The sequence below is a fragment of the Podarcis cretensis genome (genome assembly GCF_951804945.1).
Source record: "Podarcis cretensis genome assembly, chromosome: 3".
In the NCBI taxonomy this organism is placed as follows: domain Eukaryota; kingdom Metazoa; phylum Chordata; class Lepidosauria; order Squamata; family Lacertidae; genus Podarcis; species Podarcis cretensis.
This window is the reverse complement of record NC_137172.1, coordinates 97,514,957-97,532,933: the sequence shown is the minus strand read 5'-3', so window position 1 is coordinate 97,532,933 and position 17,977 is coordinate 97,514,957. Positions and strand designations below refer to the sequence as shown.

Sequence of the window (17,977 nt, the reverse complement as noted above, 5' to 3'; positions counted from 1 at the left end):
CCACAGTATGTTTTAGGTCTGTTAAGGGAAGAAACAATGCTGTCCAGGGTTGTAAAGACTGTGGAGAGAATAATTGGGTGCACTCTTCCCACCTTGGATCAAATCTATGCTTCCAGGTGTCATAAGAAAGCTGCAGAGATAATGCAGGATAGTGCGCACCCCGGAAATGATCCTTTTCAGCTTCTGCTTTCTGGAAGAAGGTACAGGGTTATAAAGACTAGGACTAGCCGCCTGAGAAACAGTTTCTATCCAAATGCAGTTCTGGTTTTAAACACAGTGTAAGGTAGTTTCTATGGGAGTATATGGCATTTAATTATGGGGTATCAGAGTTTTTAGGGGGTTAACCAGGCTGGGATAGGTGGGATAGCAGGCTTGTTGGTTTTTGAATGTCTGATGTAGATTTTTTCCGTTTCGTTGTTCTGTATGGGACAATGACCATAAAGATTATCATATCGTATATTGTGTAGACTAGGGTTCTAACATCAAGCCTAGGGTCTGTTCTTGTCTGAATTTGCCCATGGCCAGATTACAGGTGCCCAATTGCTGCCTACCTTTTCTGACCCTATTGAGTCCCCTGAGCAGATTTGTGAGTTAAGTTCAGTAGATCAATTGAGTTCAAAAGATGGTATTGCAGAGTACTCTCAAAAGCACTGCACCACACAAAATGGCTGCAAGTACATTGAACATGGACAGATAAACACGGGTTGAGTTATTAAGGGGCATGTGCTAAATCAGTAGCCAGGTGTTACAATCCCTTAGAGCAGTTTAGAAAGCTAATTTCCTGGATTCTGAATCACAAAAGGAGACTCTGTGAGTACAGGGTGCTCCTAACTTCAGAAGTTCACTACCCAGTTTGCGGAGCAGGGTGGTGACAGAGGGGAACTTTCTCCCTCTCAAGATGGTACTCGTGTAGCGGACTGTAACGCCTGTAGAGACCTAATCAAATCACCCGGTGCCAAAACTCAGATGCCCTTGACCTAAACACTTGTGACCAACCCCACTTAGGGTCACATGAATTGGCCACAACTCCCTCTTGTTTCCCCATTTGAGTTTTCCTTCATAGTTAGATTTGGCCAGTGTCGGAAGCAACCGCATAACTCATTCCTTCCACCCAAATGGACTTGCGCTTCCAAAACCGCAGCCTTCCCCGCCATCCCATGACTGTGCCAAATGGCTTTTAAAAATGTGCGAAGCTTCAAAAGCAATTTATGATATAGCCCAGACGGAGGTTGCTCTAAGTATGACTGACAACTGAACAGTAGCTTCTTGGATCCTGGCCGTTTCACGTGCTCTCCCTGTTCTGCTCACATTTCTGGTGCAGTCGTGATGAATGTGCCACTTGTTGCTACTTTGTGGTAGTTAGACGGAGCCATTTCTTTTAACGCAGAGAAGGCCGCTATAACAATAGTTTTCTATGAGGGCAAGCGTAACCTTGCCTACACAGGTCAAGTGGTTGTTTGTTTTCTTTAAACTGCCTCTAAAGGGAAGGAAGAGCTCTATCATAGGAATGTGGTGAAGGCTAAAGTACATTTTAATTGTGTTCTGTGGTCGGGAATGGGCAAATTTAGAACTGTACGCAGCAGGTCTCCCACTGATAAAAAACCCCGGGACTTGGATGGGTGGTATCGGAACAATGCACAGCTAGCTTCATTTCCAATTATGCAAGGTCTTTTGAGAACCATCAGTCCTTTGGTTTTCTTTGTTAGGAAGCTTGACTAATCATGGTGGCATGGTGCCGCAGCCGAAGCCACTTCCTGGAAGTTGTATTGAAATAGTATGGACTTAAAAGTAAAGGTAAAGGGACTCCTGACCATTAGGTCCAGTCTTGACGGACCCTGGGGTTGCGGCGCTCATCTCGCTTTATTGGCCGAGGGAGCCGGCGTACAGTTTCTGGGTGATGTGGCCAGCATGACTAAGCCACTTCTGGCGAACCAGAGGAGCGCACAGAAACGCCGTTTACCTTCCCGCCGGAGCGGTACCTATTTATCTACTTGCACTTTGACGTGCTTTCGAACTGTTAGGTTGGCAGGAGTAGTATGGACTTAATTTCTAGTAATTAATTCTGTTTGGGTGTCAAGCAAATACTAACGTGGGACGTTGCTACTCATGGCTTTGAAAGTCCTGACCTGTAAAACCCTAAACGTTGCATTGAGAAGAATGGATCACATTGCTGATTTGATCCTCATTTGGAAGGTTTCGTCAAGTCACGGCTCACAGGTTTAGACGTAAAGGCGTTTCCGTTGTTTTATTCTTTGTGTAAACTGTCCTGGGAATACAACTGAAGGATGGTAACAGAAATACTTACAATGCATAATATGCGAAGCTGAAAGCAGAGAGGGAATGTGCAGACGCAGGGCTTGTTCCAGATCGCCCAAACCAGGACACCTGAATCTCACCATTGGGACTTAAGCCAACTTGCAACTGAGATTGGTTCCATTGATTTTGGTGAGACTTTATAGCTCAGTGCCAGCCATATTTGCACAGTGGACATAAGTCCTATTGAATTCAGTTGGACTTACTCCCAGGTCAGTAGGGTTAGAACTGCAGCCTTAGTCATGACTGATGACTTTTGAGGTGTTGGTGACTCACACTCATGTTTTTGCCTCAAGAAACCCTGTGCAAGTACTTCTGCTTGCACAGCAAGTACCCCCCCCCCCATATTGGCTCAAGGGGCTGTCAGGAGAACCCCAGAACAGCAGGGGGAGGGGGTATTTTTAATTTTTTTTTACATCTGACAAGCTGGAATACTTGCACAAGTAGAACCGTCGGAAAAGCGCAATGTTGAATTCCACCCAGAACCATGTTTAAGAGCTTTTTTCCACAAGGCTCCTCTTCAAGGCTGAGATGTGCTATTCCAAAATGTTTGATCCCAGCGAGCAACCAGCCCAGCCCAGCTAGATAGTATAACACAGGGGTCAGCAACCTTTTTCAGCCATGGGCCGGTCCCTCAGACCATGTGGTAGGCCAGACTATATTTTGAAGAGAGAGAAAAATGAACGAATTCCTATGCCCCACAAATAACCCAGAGATGCATTTTAAATAGAGGGACACATTCTACTAATGTAAAAACATGCTGATTCCCAGACCATTTGTGGGCTGGATTTAGAAGGCAAGTGGGCCGCATCCGGCCCACGGGCATTAGGTTGCCTACCCCTGGTATAACAGACCAAGGGTGTGGGGCTGTTCCTTCGGATGCCTACATTTCAGTTCACTATTTGCAGTTACAGTGGTACCTCGGGTTAAGTACTTAATTCGTTCCGGAGGTCCGTACTTAACCTGAAACTGTTCTTAACCTGAAGCACTACTTTAGCTAATGGGGCCTCCTGCTGCCGCTGCATCGCCGGAGCATGATTTCTGTTCTCATCCTGAAGCAAAGTTCTTAACCCGAGGTAATATTTCTGGGTTAGCAGAGTCTGTAACCTGAAGCATATGTAACCTGAAGCGTATGTAACCCAGGGTACTACTGTATTCTCCCCACCTCAACCTCCACCAAAGGCATGGATTTAAGTATTTTCTGCTTTCATTTTCTTACCATATGAGGACTGTGTTTGGTTAGTACAAGTGTTGACATAGAATCATAGGACTGTAGAGTTGGGAGGATCATCTAACCAGTCCAACCTCCTGCAATGTAGGGGATTGAACCTGCAACCTTGGTGTTATCGGCACCGAGCTCTTACCAACTGAGCTATCCAAGCTCTGGAAATAGACATTCTGCTCAAGCGCAGACCTCTTTGGTACGCATTTGCAGTAGCATGTGAAATAACAACAAAAACAGCCTCCCCTGAAAAAAGTTTATGACTTATTAAGATTTAATCTGTTACTGGAAATGTCCGAAAACAGCTTGGAAGTCCTAATTTAAGCATTCCGATGTAATTTAGGGTGTTCAGTTTTAAAACAGGAAAACCCAAGGTAGTGCCCTCTTAGAACCCAGATCCTATTTTTGTATCTGAGATGGTAATTCTGGACTATAAGGCTGCCCTTAAGGAAAGAGCGGTCATTAAAGTAAATAGGAAAGGACAATAATGAAAGAGACTGACCCAGAAAAAGATTCACTGTTGGAACAGTGGTATTGCTTTAAATAGACATGTATGTCCCAGGAGCTGATTTTCTTTTACCACATGACTCAACTGGGCTACTGTGGAGGGATCTTCATCTATGATCGTCCCAGAAGCTTGAACAGAGGTCAGGGCCCTGTGGGTTTTGGACTGGTTTGATCTCTGTCAGCAGAAGTTCAGTTTTGAGATTCCTACCTTCTAAAATATTCAGCAAACACTCTCTTTTGGAAACTTTAGAACAGGCTTCTTCCTCTTTAATCACAGTCTCTTTAATAATAACTTGATTTTTCCAGCGAAGCTTTTTATAAGAATTTATTTGAAGCGTTTACTTTTTGGGCATGAGGAAAAAGCAGGTCTTCTAAGCGTATCCCAAGAACTCTTTGAGAGAACGGTTTGCAGAGCAAAGCCCGATTCAAGCATTCCTTTTGCTGTTTTTAACCACCATAGTTAAATGGATCATATTACTGCAAGGATAAAGATTATTGCAAGAATACAAAATGCTTATTTATAAAAATGGTGTCAAGGGAAAGGGGGTGTCTGCACTTTTCATTTAATTTAAATTTATATATGTTTTTCATCATCACTGTACACAAGGCAGTTTTTCAATTGATAAATGAGTATGCATTAGATTTGTTTAGTATTCTGCAGGGCAGTATTCTGAATTGGCAAATCCCCCAAATTTTACCCAAGTCCTGCTTTGGGTATACAGTGGTACCTCGGGTTAAGTACTTAATTCGTTCTGGAGGTCCGTTCTTAACCTGAAACTGTTCTTAACCTGAGGTACCACTTTAGCTAATGGGGCCTCCTGCTGCTGCCGCGCTGCCAGAGCACGATTTCTGTTCTTATCCTGAAGCAAAGTTCTTAACCTGAAGCACTATTTCTGGGTTAGCGGAGTGTGTAACCTGAAGCGTATGTAACCTGAAGCGTATGTAACCCGAGGTACCACTGTACTTCAGTAGCAGTGATGTGCCTTTCTCTTACTTTCTTCTCCTTGCCAGTTTCAGAGCCAAATCACATGAGCCTTTGTGCACATGGCATGTGCTGGTGGTTGTCATTTCCTTCCTTCCTTCCTTCCTTCCTTTTGGCCAATTCAAGCTAATTTCAATCCACACTGCTCTATGCCAGAAGGGTCACGTAACTGCCACACACTGAAGTTGCAGAGCTAGACTTTTAGGACCCTCCCACAACAGAAGCTTCTAAAGGGTTTGCTGCAGTGTGCACATATTCACACAACCCTTCTCCGTGCAGGCAAAGCCAATCCAAGCAGAATGAACAGTGCAGCTGTTGAGCACAGATGGATTTGTTAGAATGGGTCCCTTAATCCTGCGAGGAAGCTAAAGCTAAAGCCTTTCCTTCCCGGTTGCATTGTGTGGTTCTGCGCAGGTCGACTCTGAAGTACTGTACCTCCTCCCCCACAATCCTTTTTGTGTCGTGTCTTTTAGATTGTAAGCCTAAGGGCAGGAACTACGTTTGTAAGCTGCTCCAGAAGCCCTCTTTAGCTGAAGGTTGAGATTTCTTTTAAAAAGCTTTAAATAAGTCTTTAGTGCAGCTTGCACTTTGATAAGTGTGTTTAGGAGGATTGCAGCCTTATGGAGGAGTCCCATGCATGGTTACTCACAGGTAAAGCTTATCCACACCTACTTTTTGCCCCGCCCCACTCTTTTTTTGCCCCTAGCTTTCCTCGCAAAAACCTGCTCTTTAAAGCTGAATCGGTGCAAATGTCAGCTCAAGTTTCTCCGTGGATTGACGTTTGCTCCAGTTGAGCTTTAAAGAGCAGGTTTTTGCAGGAAACGCAAAACAACAACCCCAGGCACTCAGACACGAGAGCTTTAAATCACGAACTGTCCCAGGAAAGAGCAGAGGAAAGCTAAGTGTGGATAAGCCCCCTGTTGAGCTGAACAGGACTTAAAAAGGTAAGGTAAAGGGACCCCTGACCATTAGGTCCCAGTCATGACCAACTCTGGGGTTGCGGCGCTAATCTCTCTTTATTGGCCGAGGGAGCCGGCATACAGCTTCCGGGTCATGTGGCCAGCATGACTAAGCCGCTTCTGGCGAACCAGAGCAGCACACGGAAACACCGTTTACCTTCCTGCCAGAGCAGTACCTATTTATCTACTTGCACTTTGACGTGCATTTGAACTGCTAGGTTGGCAGGAGCAGGGACCGAGCAACAGGAGCTCACCCGGTCGCAGGGATTCGAACCGCCGACCTTCTGATTGGCAAGTCCTAGGCTCTGTGGTTTAACCCACAGCGCCACCTGCGTCCCTGCTATGTAAATGTGGACAGAATTGGCTGGAATTTGTAGGCCCTAAGCTTTTTACAGAGCAGGAAAAAGCATTGAAATCCTCAGCTTCAAAAGGGTTTTTTCTGTGTGTGTGTGTGTGTTTTTTTACAGCCCTTAATTCCCTGTTTCTTTCTTGCATGATGGAATCCTCACAAGGTAAAAGGAATAAAGCAGTTTCTCTCTTCTGATAACCACTCACGGCTAGCAGCTTCTCCTCAAGCAGGGACATGTTGGGTGTCACATCAGGACATGGTTGAAGGAGGATTTTGTTTGATGTTCTACCAAAACCACTTCACTGCTTGGAATGTGCAGTTCTGAGACGCACAAGCAAATGCTTTGTAATGAGCACTAGGATTTATTCAAGACGTCTCTATGTTTGAGCCCTTCACAGAGCCCTGGATATTATTAACACCGACATAGGTAGGCTCGCAAAGGTAAAATAGCCCAAAAGGAAAATTCCTCCCAGAATAGTTTCCTGGCAGGACAACCCGTACTCCTTCGTGGAGTATGATCAGCACAATATGGCGTGTGTTGTCTACTGCCTGGTGCATGCAGTCACAGATGCCAGCAGGCGCACAATCCATTGGGAGGCTTTCCAGCAAAAGCCCCATTGTAGTGAATGGAAGCTGTACAAGATTCCACGGTGGGCAAAAAGATGGCAGGCATTATTTCTGGGTGAAGTGAAAGTCTGTAATAGCATTTTCATAGTTTTTGCCCATTCACCTGTAGGTAAGGTAAAAGGTAAAGGACACCTGGACGGTTAAGTCCAGTCAAAGGCAACTATGGGGTTGCGGCGCTCATCTCACTGTCAGGTCGAGGGAGCCGGTGTTTGTCCACAAACAGCTTTCTGGGTCATGTGGCCAACATGACTAAACCACTTCTGGCGCAACAGAACACTGTGACAGAAACCAAAGCGCACGGAAACACCGTTTACCTTCCTGCCACAGCAGTACCTGTTTATCTACTTGCACTGGTATGCTTTCAGACTGCTAGGTTGGCAGGAGCTGGGACAGAGCAACGGGAGCTCACTCCGTTGCGGGGATTCGAACCACCGACCTTCTGATTGGCAAGCCCAAGAGGCTCAGTGGTTTAGACCACAGGCTCTAACAATAAGCACCACTTGTTTAACTCTTCCCCACCAAGGGGATCAACCTCCTATGGTTGGATGTCTGTTGGAGACAACCCAATCCCCTCCCCCCAATGCACCTTATAACTTAGTCGCAATCTGGAAGTTAAAAATAAAACTTGCAGTTCTGAGCATGCTTACTTGAAAATCAATTCCATCGAAACCAATAGGACTGGTGTTTTCAGAAGAATGTTTAGCATAGTATAAGAGAAGTATATTATTATTATTTCTCTTTCTGAAATCTGATAGGACGAAGGAAGCTTGTCCTGATCCCTGCAGTCCACTTAGCTTCTTTGCTTCTCTGTGCTGTGTTCCGCCACACAAGTTATTTGTGCCCTCATTGCTGTCCATGCCAGCCATCAGGTATTTGACAAGTTGGGAGAGCCAGACCATTATGGATCCCTGCGTGCCCAGCTTGATGTGGCATTGTAGTATCTACTTAGTTGGTTTATGCAATGGCCATATGGTACACGGTTGCATAGACAAGCAGGCTGCGCATAAATCACCCCTCTTCAATTAGTGCAATTTCATTGGGAGCAGTGGTTTATGATGGGAAGTGTGGAAAGTATTGCTGGCTCTAGTATCTTGAGATACATTCAATTCTTCATTCAGTTTTTATGTTCAAGCTATCAAGGTTATGAGTTATAGTACATGTTTATGCACACCACCCAACATTTCTCTGATCAAAATAGGGATGTCCTATTCCATACCTGCCAACACTTCTCTGATGAATATAGGGACATCCTACCATGCCCTCGAACATTTCTGCGATGAAAATAGGAAAAGTGGGACATTCTGGGATCAAATCAGAAATCAGGACAGCTTCTGTAAATCTGGGACTGTCTCTGGAAAATAGGGACACTTGGAGGATCTGATTTATGTAAAAGTACAAATGTTTCGTGTCTTTTTGTGTATTTCTTGCTTGCTGTCCGCCCACTCTTGGTCCAAGTGCCACTAATTACCTTTGAAAACTCTTAATGGCTTTGGACCCTGGTACTTAGAGAACTGTCCCCAGGCGGTACAATCCTCATCAGAGGCCCTGTTCTGTATCCTGTTGCCCTCTGAAGGTGGGTGGATAGTGACCAGAGAGAAACTTTTAAGTAGTGTTGCTTGCTTAAGAAGCGCAGAACCATCTGTAAGGGGAACACAAGTTTGTTTTAGCTCCAACTGAAACGGAAAGTTAATTTCTAAATCTGGCATTCCTCTTCCTTAATTTGCTTAGCTCGCTAGAATTGCTAAACCACTTTCAGAGAAGCAGCTGAAACATGGATGGAATTAATCAGTTTACTAACTCAGAAGTTAATTTTCGGTTTCTGCTTGAGACGGACATGGCAACAATAACTATCTTCTAGTTAAGATGCTTCCTTCACACACACACCTTTTTTTAACATTTAGTTTTAAATAAGCTGACCATAAAAAATCCACAAAATGCTTCCTCAATTACAAAGTACGTTGTAATTTTCATTGGTATATTAGTAACAGATGCATTTTCATATTTTTCAAGTAATTGCCAAAGGGGGCAGAAATTGCCTGACCAGAATTAGGGTTTGCCTTGCAATTCACACCTGTGGTACCAGCAACCTTCCACCTGGAAGGAAGGTCCAACGCACATGCCTTTTGTCCCGGAGAAGGAAGACTCTTACGCTGGGAGCACCGTATTTTTCGCTCTATAGGACGCACCTGACCATAGGACACACCTTGTTTTAGAAGGGGAGAACAAGAAAAAAAAATTCTCTCCCTCTCTGCGCAGCGCCCCTTCAGCGAAGCAGCAGGAGAAGTGGAGCCCCTTCCATTTCTCCTCCCGCTTTGCTGAAGGGGCACTGCACAGAAAGGGAAAGCTGTGCAGCGCCTCTCCAGCAAAGCAAAGCCAGGAGAGCAAGAGGGATCGGTGCACACCGACCCCTCTCGCTCTCCAGGCTTCAGCGAAAGCAACGCAAAGCCTCCGGAGCGCAGTTGGAGTTCCCGCCACGCTCCGGAGGTTTCGGGTTCCTTTCGCTGAAACCGAGAGTGTCTTGCTCTCCTGGCTTCAGCGAAAGGAACCTGAAGCCTAGAGAGCGAGAGGGGTCGAAGCCTCCCGAGCGCTCTCCTGACTTCAGGCGGCTATCCCTGAAGCCTGGAGAGCGAGAGAGGCCAGTGCGCACCAACCCCTCTTGCTCTCCAGGCTTAGCGAAAGCAATGCGAAGCCTCCAGAGCGTGACGGGAGCGCTCCCACTGCGCTGTGGAGGCTTCGTGTTGCTATCGCTGAAGCCATGGAGCCTGCATTCGCTCCATAAGACGCACACACATTTCCCCTTAATTTTTGGAGGGGGAAAAGTGTATCTTATAGTGTGAAAAATACAGTATATTTTTTTTCAGTGGCTCCCTCACATTGTCTGTCACACTGTAAAATGTGGCATCTAAGGCTCTACCATGATTCATTGCTATTATGGGTGGACTTGTGCATACTGGGAACAATAATTTGCCACAGTGAAATAGCCCTCAGGAAGCCTGTGGGATGTTTATGTTGCTTCCATCTTTTGTAAGCTGTGCCTCATGATATTATTTTCATCGTTTCTCTGGGATGGTGCTCCTGTTCTTAACACAGGCTAACGCTTTGCTGAATGGGACTCGCTCCCAGTTAAGTTTGCCCAGCTCTCCCACGTGCACCCTCATTGGAGCAGCCTAGGTTGACTTGATTCAACACATACACACACACTTCATAATCTTTCCCCTTAGGAACAACGTTTCCTCATTCAACCTCCCAAATAATATATATGCAGGCCTCTGTTGATCACCTGGCTTGGTGATTAATTACTTACTACAAGCGGCAGCTGCATATGATGGGACTCTTCAACAGCATAAGGCTCTGAAACTACTCGGCCAAACAGCATCATGTCTGGGTAAGGGTAGTCCATTGCTTTTGGACCTAAGACACTTTAAGGCAGGTCCAAGAAGCCTTTGGCCTTCCAGATGTGACTGAACTACAGCTCCCATCAGCCACAGCAGACGTAGCCAGTGGCCAGGGATGTTGGGAGTGTTATTACAACCACATCCGAAGGGCTAGCACTTCCCCACACTCGCTCAAAGGCAATCCGGTGCCCCTCCAGATGTTTTGAACTCCAACTCCTATTGGCTTAGCCAGCATAGCCAATGGGAGTTAGAAGAATAGAACTGGACCCTAGTTGGACTTGGGTCATCTCGTCCAACACCCTGCAATGTAGGAATATTTTGCCCCACGTGGGGCTCGTACCCACAACCCTGAGATTAAGCTAACTGAGCTATCCAGTGAGACTTCATAGTTGTATAGTCCAAAACATCTGGAGGGCACCAGACTGAGGAGGGCTGTTCTAAGGCACTCAGGTCCAGTTAAAAAAATCATTACAATGGAGCTATGCTGCTTGCCCCTTTTGAAACATATTTGGGAAGGGGAAGCTTGTAGCAAAAAAGGGGGCAGAATGGGAAGAGGCTAGGGTCTTTCATTAGTGGACTATTTTCTCTTGACACAGTCCTAAGCTGTCTCCCCACTCCCCGCCCTGCAGGGTTTCCGACTCATATTTAACGAGGGTTCCTTTACAAGGGAGAAACATTTACTGGACTGGCATTACTCATGATGTGTAGTTTTGCTCAGCGTGTGAGTTATTTGCAGCTGAGCTAATGGCAGCCAGAGTGCCTGTGATGTCATGCTGCTTTGCAGCCACAGGTGACATCAGAGTAGATCTTCCAGTGTACCAAGAGGGCAGTTAGCGAGGGCAGAGATGGAGGATGAGGCTGCAAGAGGGATGAGGTCAGCAGAGACAGAAGAGATTTTATGGGATGGTGGATATTATACTGATGGGATTTAAAAATAATAATAATACAGTTAGTTAACGGTACAAATCAATGTTGTCTTGCTTGCTTCTGCATGAGGCCCAGCCTCTTCGAAAGCTTCTCTCAGAGATGATGTCTCTCCTGTGTACCATCCCTGACAATAACAGAAGAGATGGACACCCTTTTCTTCCCTGGACGGACTCTGCGCCTTTAACAGTTCTGTGGCCTGCACACAGCCTGGCCCTATAGCACTTCCCAACAGGAAATAACACAACCCTGGATTTCAAAATATTAAGTGTTCTACTCCCACTTGGCTCCCGACAAGTAAACAGGCCTCTTTGTTCTCTGCTTTGCACCAACCAAGTGCCTGCGTTTTTCTCACCCACAGACAACAGACTTCCTCTCTAAGGGCAGCTTGTTGTGTTGTGTTTTGTAATTGGATAGGGAGCACAGCAAGGAGAAAACACACTTGCCTCCACATCACTTGTGAGAGTGCACATATGTATAAACAAACACTTTCTCCTTTAAAATCCACAGGCTTGGCAACTGGGGAAGGCTCTTCTCTGCTACTTGTGTGTATCTTGAGAGGAAAGTAGTACTGTTGAGCCACCCTGGCATATTGAAAACAGAGCAGCGCCTTGAGTAGTCATAGATGAAATGGCATCTCTTGATGTTCCCACTTTCAGTGTTGTTTTTGTTTTTGTAATGCAGCAGTAAGTGGTATACCCAATGCATCACAATGCTTAAAAATGTACTGGTAAGCCAATTTCATTCCCGCATAAACTCAGGTAGTTCAATGTCTCTCAGTTTGGAAGGAAAACATGGAACCATCTAAAAATAAAGTGGTTTCTACATATTCCAGGAAATCTGTAGAGACACATTTGTATGAACGTTTTTCAAAACCAGCACTGGATTGATTGGTGGGGGGGGGAGGGGAGTGAACCCCAGTAAACCAAAACCAACAAAAAGTGTTTTTTAATACAGTGTTTCCCAACCTTGGGCCTCCAGCTGTTTTTGGACTACAACTCCCATCATCCCTAGCTAGCAAGACCAGTGGTCAGGGATGATGGGAATTGTAGTTCAAAAACAGCTGGAGGCCCAAGCTTGGGAAACACTGGTTTAATATACACACAAATATCTCTACCCTCCTCCTTCTGCCTGGTTCACACACTCTTGCACACCCTTAGAACTTCACACAAGGAAAACAGTTTGTTCTGAGGTCCACTGTATCTCTGTAACAACATGATTTAGAGCTAATATCCAGTTCAGTACCTTTTTCTATCCCCTCGCCGCGAGCAAAGTTCATGCCGTGGATTTTCAGAAGAAATGATCTGGGACGCCCACCCCAATATATGATTGCTTGATCTTTTCTTGCTTTTCTCCTTCTCATCCAATTCTTGCCAGTTCAGTGTTAGCTTTGCCTGATACTGCTTTGTGGCGAAGAACTGAAATATTTTGTTTGTTTGTTTCCTTGGAGACCTGAAGGCCAAACTGTAAAGCGATTTTTCGTAACCGTTGGAGGGCTTCAAGTCCGCAAATCGATAGTTACAGGAAAATGCAGCCTTTTGAGCTGTGATATGAATTACGAAAAAAGCTAAAACTGTAGCTCGATATAGGGATGAATCATATAATTACATTGTTTGTTAGACTGGTGGGAGTGCATGGGCTTTTATCCCTTTTAGTATTAAGGTGCAGGTGTGTGTTTGGGCATTTAAAAGAATGGGGGAGCTGAATGTTATGGATTATGAAGCCTGTGGCAGAAAGCTCATGCTCTGTTGCTCTGCTCCCCACCTCAGTAAAGGTAAAGGTAAAGGTACCCCTGCCCGTACGGGCCAGTCTTGACAGACTCTGGGGTTGTGCGCCCATCTCACTTAAGAGGCCAGGGGCCAGCGCTGTCCGGAGACACTTCCGGGTCACGTGGCCAGCGTGACATCGCTGCTCTGGCGAGCCAGAGCTGCACACGGAAACGCCGTTTACCTTCCCGCTGGTAAGCGGTCCCTATTTATCTGCTTGCACCCGGAGGTGCTTTCGAACTGCTAGGTTGGCAGACGCTGGGACCGAGCAGCGGGAGCGCACCCCGCCACAGGGATTCGAACCGCCGACCTTTCAATCGGCAAGTCCTAGGTGCTGAGGCTTTAACCCACAGCGCCACCTGCGTCCCCCCCCACCCCACCTCAGTAGAACAGAACTAAAAATACACCAAGGCTCAGGATTCACTAGCATGGCACAGTCTGAAGCTTGGACTCAGCTTACAGTATATATGCCAGCAAGGCTGGCCATTGCTGAATATAAACATCCTCTTTGGCCTGTGCATATGAGTTATGTGATAACATAAAACCATTTCTCCTCAACAAGATTACGTCTTAAGTGTCCACTCTATGCATCATTACACTCTGCAGTTTGAAACGGGACTAGTGATTGAGCCCATTAGCGCTGTGATGGAAGTGACGAATAGCCTGATGCGATAAACTGACCTGTGGCGCGAACACTGTGGGCAGAACACCCAGTCAAGTAGGGTGGCCATGCCTGTCCCCTTTCTATGCACATTTCCCATTTGGGAGGGAAAAATAAGGCTATGCTCAGTGTTAGGGTACCAAGGGGTTGCTCGAGAGCAAGTAGGCAAATGCCTCCCCGCTCAGCTGTGAAGCCTTGCTTTTGATGCCAAAATAAACTTTCTCTGTGCAGAGCGCCACTCTCCCGTGGCTGGCTCATTCACTGGCAGAATCTGTGAGTGGGCGGTCCTTAAACCTTCCCCAGCAGAGTACAGTGGTGCCCCGCAAGACAAATGCCTCGCAAGACGGAAAACTCGCTAGACGAAAGAGTTTTCCGTTTTGGAGGTGCTTCGCAAAACAAATTTCCTATGGGCTTGCTTCGCAAGACAAAAATGTCTTGCGAGTTCCTGCGGGGTTTTTTTCCTTTCTCCCCCTTTTTCTAAGCCGCTTATCCGCTAAGCCGATAAGCCGTTAAAAGCCGCTAAACCGCTAATAGTGCTAATCCGCTAAGCCGTCAATGGGCTTGCTTTGCAAGACGAAGAAACCGCTAGACGAAGAGACTCGCGGAACGGATTCTTTTCGTCTTGCGAGGCACCACTGTAGTTTCTTGATGCCCAATCTGCGCCTCCCCTCTCGGCATGGAAGCTTACTGCGCAGGGAGGGCGTGGGTAACGGAGGACCTCTCTCCTCCCCGCTTTGCCCAGGCAAGGTGTCCTGGCACCTCCTTGCCTCCTCCGAGCCCTGAAGCTCCTCTCCACTGGAGGAGTGGTTACTCTCCTCTGCGAAGGAGGAGCTGCTTCCCACTATCTTTGGGGGCTCTCTGTAATCCATCTGGCTTTTTCCCTCTCGCCCCTGAGCCGATGGCAGTTCCCTGACACTCAGCTTTGCATCAAGGCCAGGCAGCAGAAGATGGACCAGGTGTCTGATAAAGTTCTCTTTCTTTCTTTCACTTATGCATCTCTTCTCTCTCATTTCAGGTTATTCTGCAATGACTACAGCAAGATACAGACCTACTTGGGACTTGGTGCTCGATCCTCTTGTGTCGTGCAAACTCTGCCTTGGAGAATTTCCAGTGGAGCAGATGACAACAATCGCACAATGCCAGTGCATCTTCTGTACTTTGGTTAGTAGGCTTCAAACAATGTATGCGCCTCGGCTGGAATCGGTTCTGTTGTCCACACCACACCCGCCAAGATCTGTGCAATGCCAACAAAAGTTATGCTTGAGGATTTGTGGGTTGTACATAGTTAATGCAGGCTTGCGGGCATAGTCCCAGGGTTGTTGTGGTGCTTTTACACCTCCTGTTGTATTACCCTGGTACTTAATACCACACATACAGACCTGTGGGCAAATTCTGGGCTGCTTCAGGGAAGATGGGAGTGGTGAGGTTTATTGGACAGAAGCTCCCAAGATGCACCTTGCTGGTTCAGTCACTGGCGTTTGGCCTAATCTCACTTGCAGTGCCTGTGAGAGGATAAAATGGAGGTAATCCTTATAGGTGCCGCTTTTGCAGAGGGATGAAAATATTATAATGATAATTATGTACCCATTTATGGATGAGCGGGCACCTGGGGCTTATTCAGACCCATATTGTTATGATCTGTTACCGGATTGTGAGGTTGTGTTTATTAAGTTGTGTGCCTTACTTCATAAAAAAGCACATCTGAAAGAAAGAGGGGAACGGAATGTGTGTGTTTGTGTGTGTGTGTGAGGAGGGTGTCTTTGTGCTACATCAGCGACATTTCAAACAGAGAAGCCAAAGAGCAATCTCCTAAACGGCTGTGTGGAGCTTTTGACGTCTGGGTTTTGAAAAGCAGCGTGCCACAGAAAAGAAAGAGCCATCTGGTTAAGGTCATAAGTGTATTGAGAATGGCATGGGCGGGAAGCGAGTGGGCGTCGAGCTTCATCCATCTCCAGTTAAAAACAAAAGCCTAAAGTAGCTTCAGTATGTATTTACACAAGGAGAACTTGGCCGGGTTGGGTCTGGAAGGGTAGTAAGGAAGAAGACTAGTTTCAGTCAAAGAACACCACTCACTTCTACAGGTTTTTCCCCCCTTAAAAAAGAAATTAATAGGACTGAGTCTAAGCAACAGCCAAGCAGAAAATTCTTTGGAGATTCTGGGGGTGGTTAGAGGGTGCAAAACTCCTCCCTTGGCTTAAACAAAAAATGCAACCCTAAATGACTTTCAGCTTCATTCTTCTGCAGCTTCATTCTTCTTGCCCAGGTGATGGGGACTCTTATTTCCTCAGGCGCTGCACTTTGCAGCACAGGAAGGCTTAAGGGCAACTCCATGTTCCCTGGGCAGTGAGGTAGTTCCCCCACACTTGCATATACAGTGGTACCTCAGGTTAAGAAGTTAATTTGTTCTGGAGGTCCGTTCTTAACCTGAAACTGTTCTTAACCTGAAGTACCACTTTAGCTAATGGGGCCTCCCGCTGCTGCCATGCGATTTCTGTTCTCATCCTGATGCAAAGTTCTTAACCCGAGGTACTATTTCTGGGTTAGCAGAGTCTGTAACCTGAAGCGTCTGTAATCCAAGGTACCACTGTCCAGTATTTCATTCACCAAAAAGCAACATTTTAGCACCAGAGCATCTAGCTCAATTATGCAGTTTCACAACAGCAACAAAATCCTTAGCTTGCAGTTTTGTGCTCTCTACTGCTAGTTGCAGCAGGAATTTGTGCACGCATACAAATTGCTGGTGACAAGCAGCAATCATCCCTTATAGAGCACGTAACTGGAAAAGTTTAACTATTTTCTGGACCTCCCCACGGTGCGCCTTTCCCCTCTTACCCACTTGGTTGTGGCTGCTCGAGGTACCTGTTCCAAGCTTTTCAAATTCACGACTGGCAGCGTGACATGCCCCACACTTCGGTTTTCAGCCCGAAAGACAGCACTGTCCACACAGTCCTTTTGCTAAAGCAAGTTTGGGGGATCTTTTTTGGTGCCATGTTCCATTCTGAGTAACCTTCCAAGGGGCAGGGGAGGGAGCAAACGAGAGCAGAGCAGCAACTGTTAATTGACTCAGGCAGCGCTCCCTTAGCAAGCAAGGCCTATTCTCAGTTCACAGACACATTCTAGCTCCAGGAGGAGGCGAAGCAGGGTTGTTGAGTGGTGTGGCCTGGAGATAAGAGGTGGCTGCGGAGAGTTCTGAAAGCCAGTCAGAGAGGCCTGGAGCACTGCCCTACTCAGGTTTCCCATTGCCTGATTTTTAACTATCCGGATAGTCAACAATTCTGTGGCTACACTCATTCCACATTTGGCTGTTTTTGAGGTTCTCTTCCCTCCCACTTTCTCTGAAGCTTGCATTGTACTTCCATAAACCTCTGGGTTGCCCCAAGCTGGCTGACATCTCCCTTTTGTGTGTGCATGGGAGCATTTTGGCTACATAAACAATGGTACTGAAAGCCTGAATGTTGTAAATAAAGGGAATGATGGCAAGGGCCCTTTAAGGCAGGGTTTCTAGGAGCGATTGAGCCTAGGTACAAACCTGACTGTTCTTGACTCTTTGAGCCTAGGTACAAACTTGACTGTTCTAGACTCTTTGTTGTTGTTGTTGTTGTTGTTGAAATCACTGGGTTTGGCTTTACTTCAAACTTTTTTTATAGAATTGCAGCTCTGAGCAGCTCCCTTAAACTGGGGAGGACTAAATGCAGCTGTTAAGAGATCTGCCATTTATTACAGTTCAGTACGTTGGTAGGAACTGCTGGAAGATCTCTTTCATTTTTGTGGGTGGAAAAATGAATGGAAAAAGAGCCACACAGAGATCTTTCAGAACTACATAGTCGGAACAAAGTACACATCCTACGCCAACGTTTTCGTTTGCACTAGTAAAGGATCATTATATCACTGAATAGCCCTCACTACCTTGGCAACCCCTGAAGTGTTGCTGGAAAGGAGCTCATAAAGGATAATCTCCTTGACACATTAGCATAATGTTGTCGTTTTTGGGTGGTGTGGGGAGGAAATAGATTGGTCAGCTGTCAGGGAACTGCCATCGGAGCCAGAGGAGGAGGGAGGGCTCCAGAGGGATTCCGGAGAGCGTCCCGGGATGGGGAGAAGCAGCCCATCTTCTGGGGAAGGAAATCAGCGTAGCACCAGTGGAGAAGGGGGGCAGATGGGGGAATTGGCGAGGCGGTCCCATGACTCCTCGCCGGGGACCAGCGGGGAGAGCACGGGTCCTCCGCTGCCCACACCCTCCTTGCGCAGAAGGCTTGCGCGCAGGGAGAGTAG

General features: G+C 46.5%; 1 protein-coding gene across 1 annotated transcript in view; it reads left to right on the top strand.

Annotated features, from left to right (window-relative positions):
- The window catches only part of RNF144A (ring finger protein 144A), a 63,035-nt gene that overhangs the window by 27,599 nt on the left and 17,459 nt on the right, over positions 1-17,977 (top strand). Inside the window, exon 2 of the mRNA XM_079970161.1 lies at positions 14,721-14,866. Coding sequence (XP_079826287.1) covers positions 14,732-14,866 — 135 coding nt within the window. The 5' untranslated portion in view covers positions 14,721-14,731. The remainder of the gene's footprint in view (positions 1-14,720; positions 14,867-17,977) is intronic.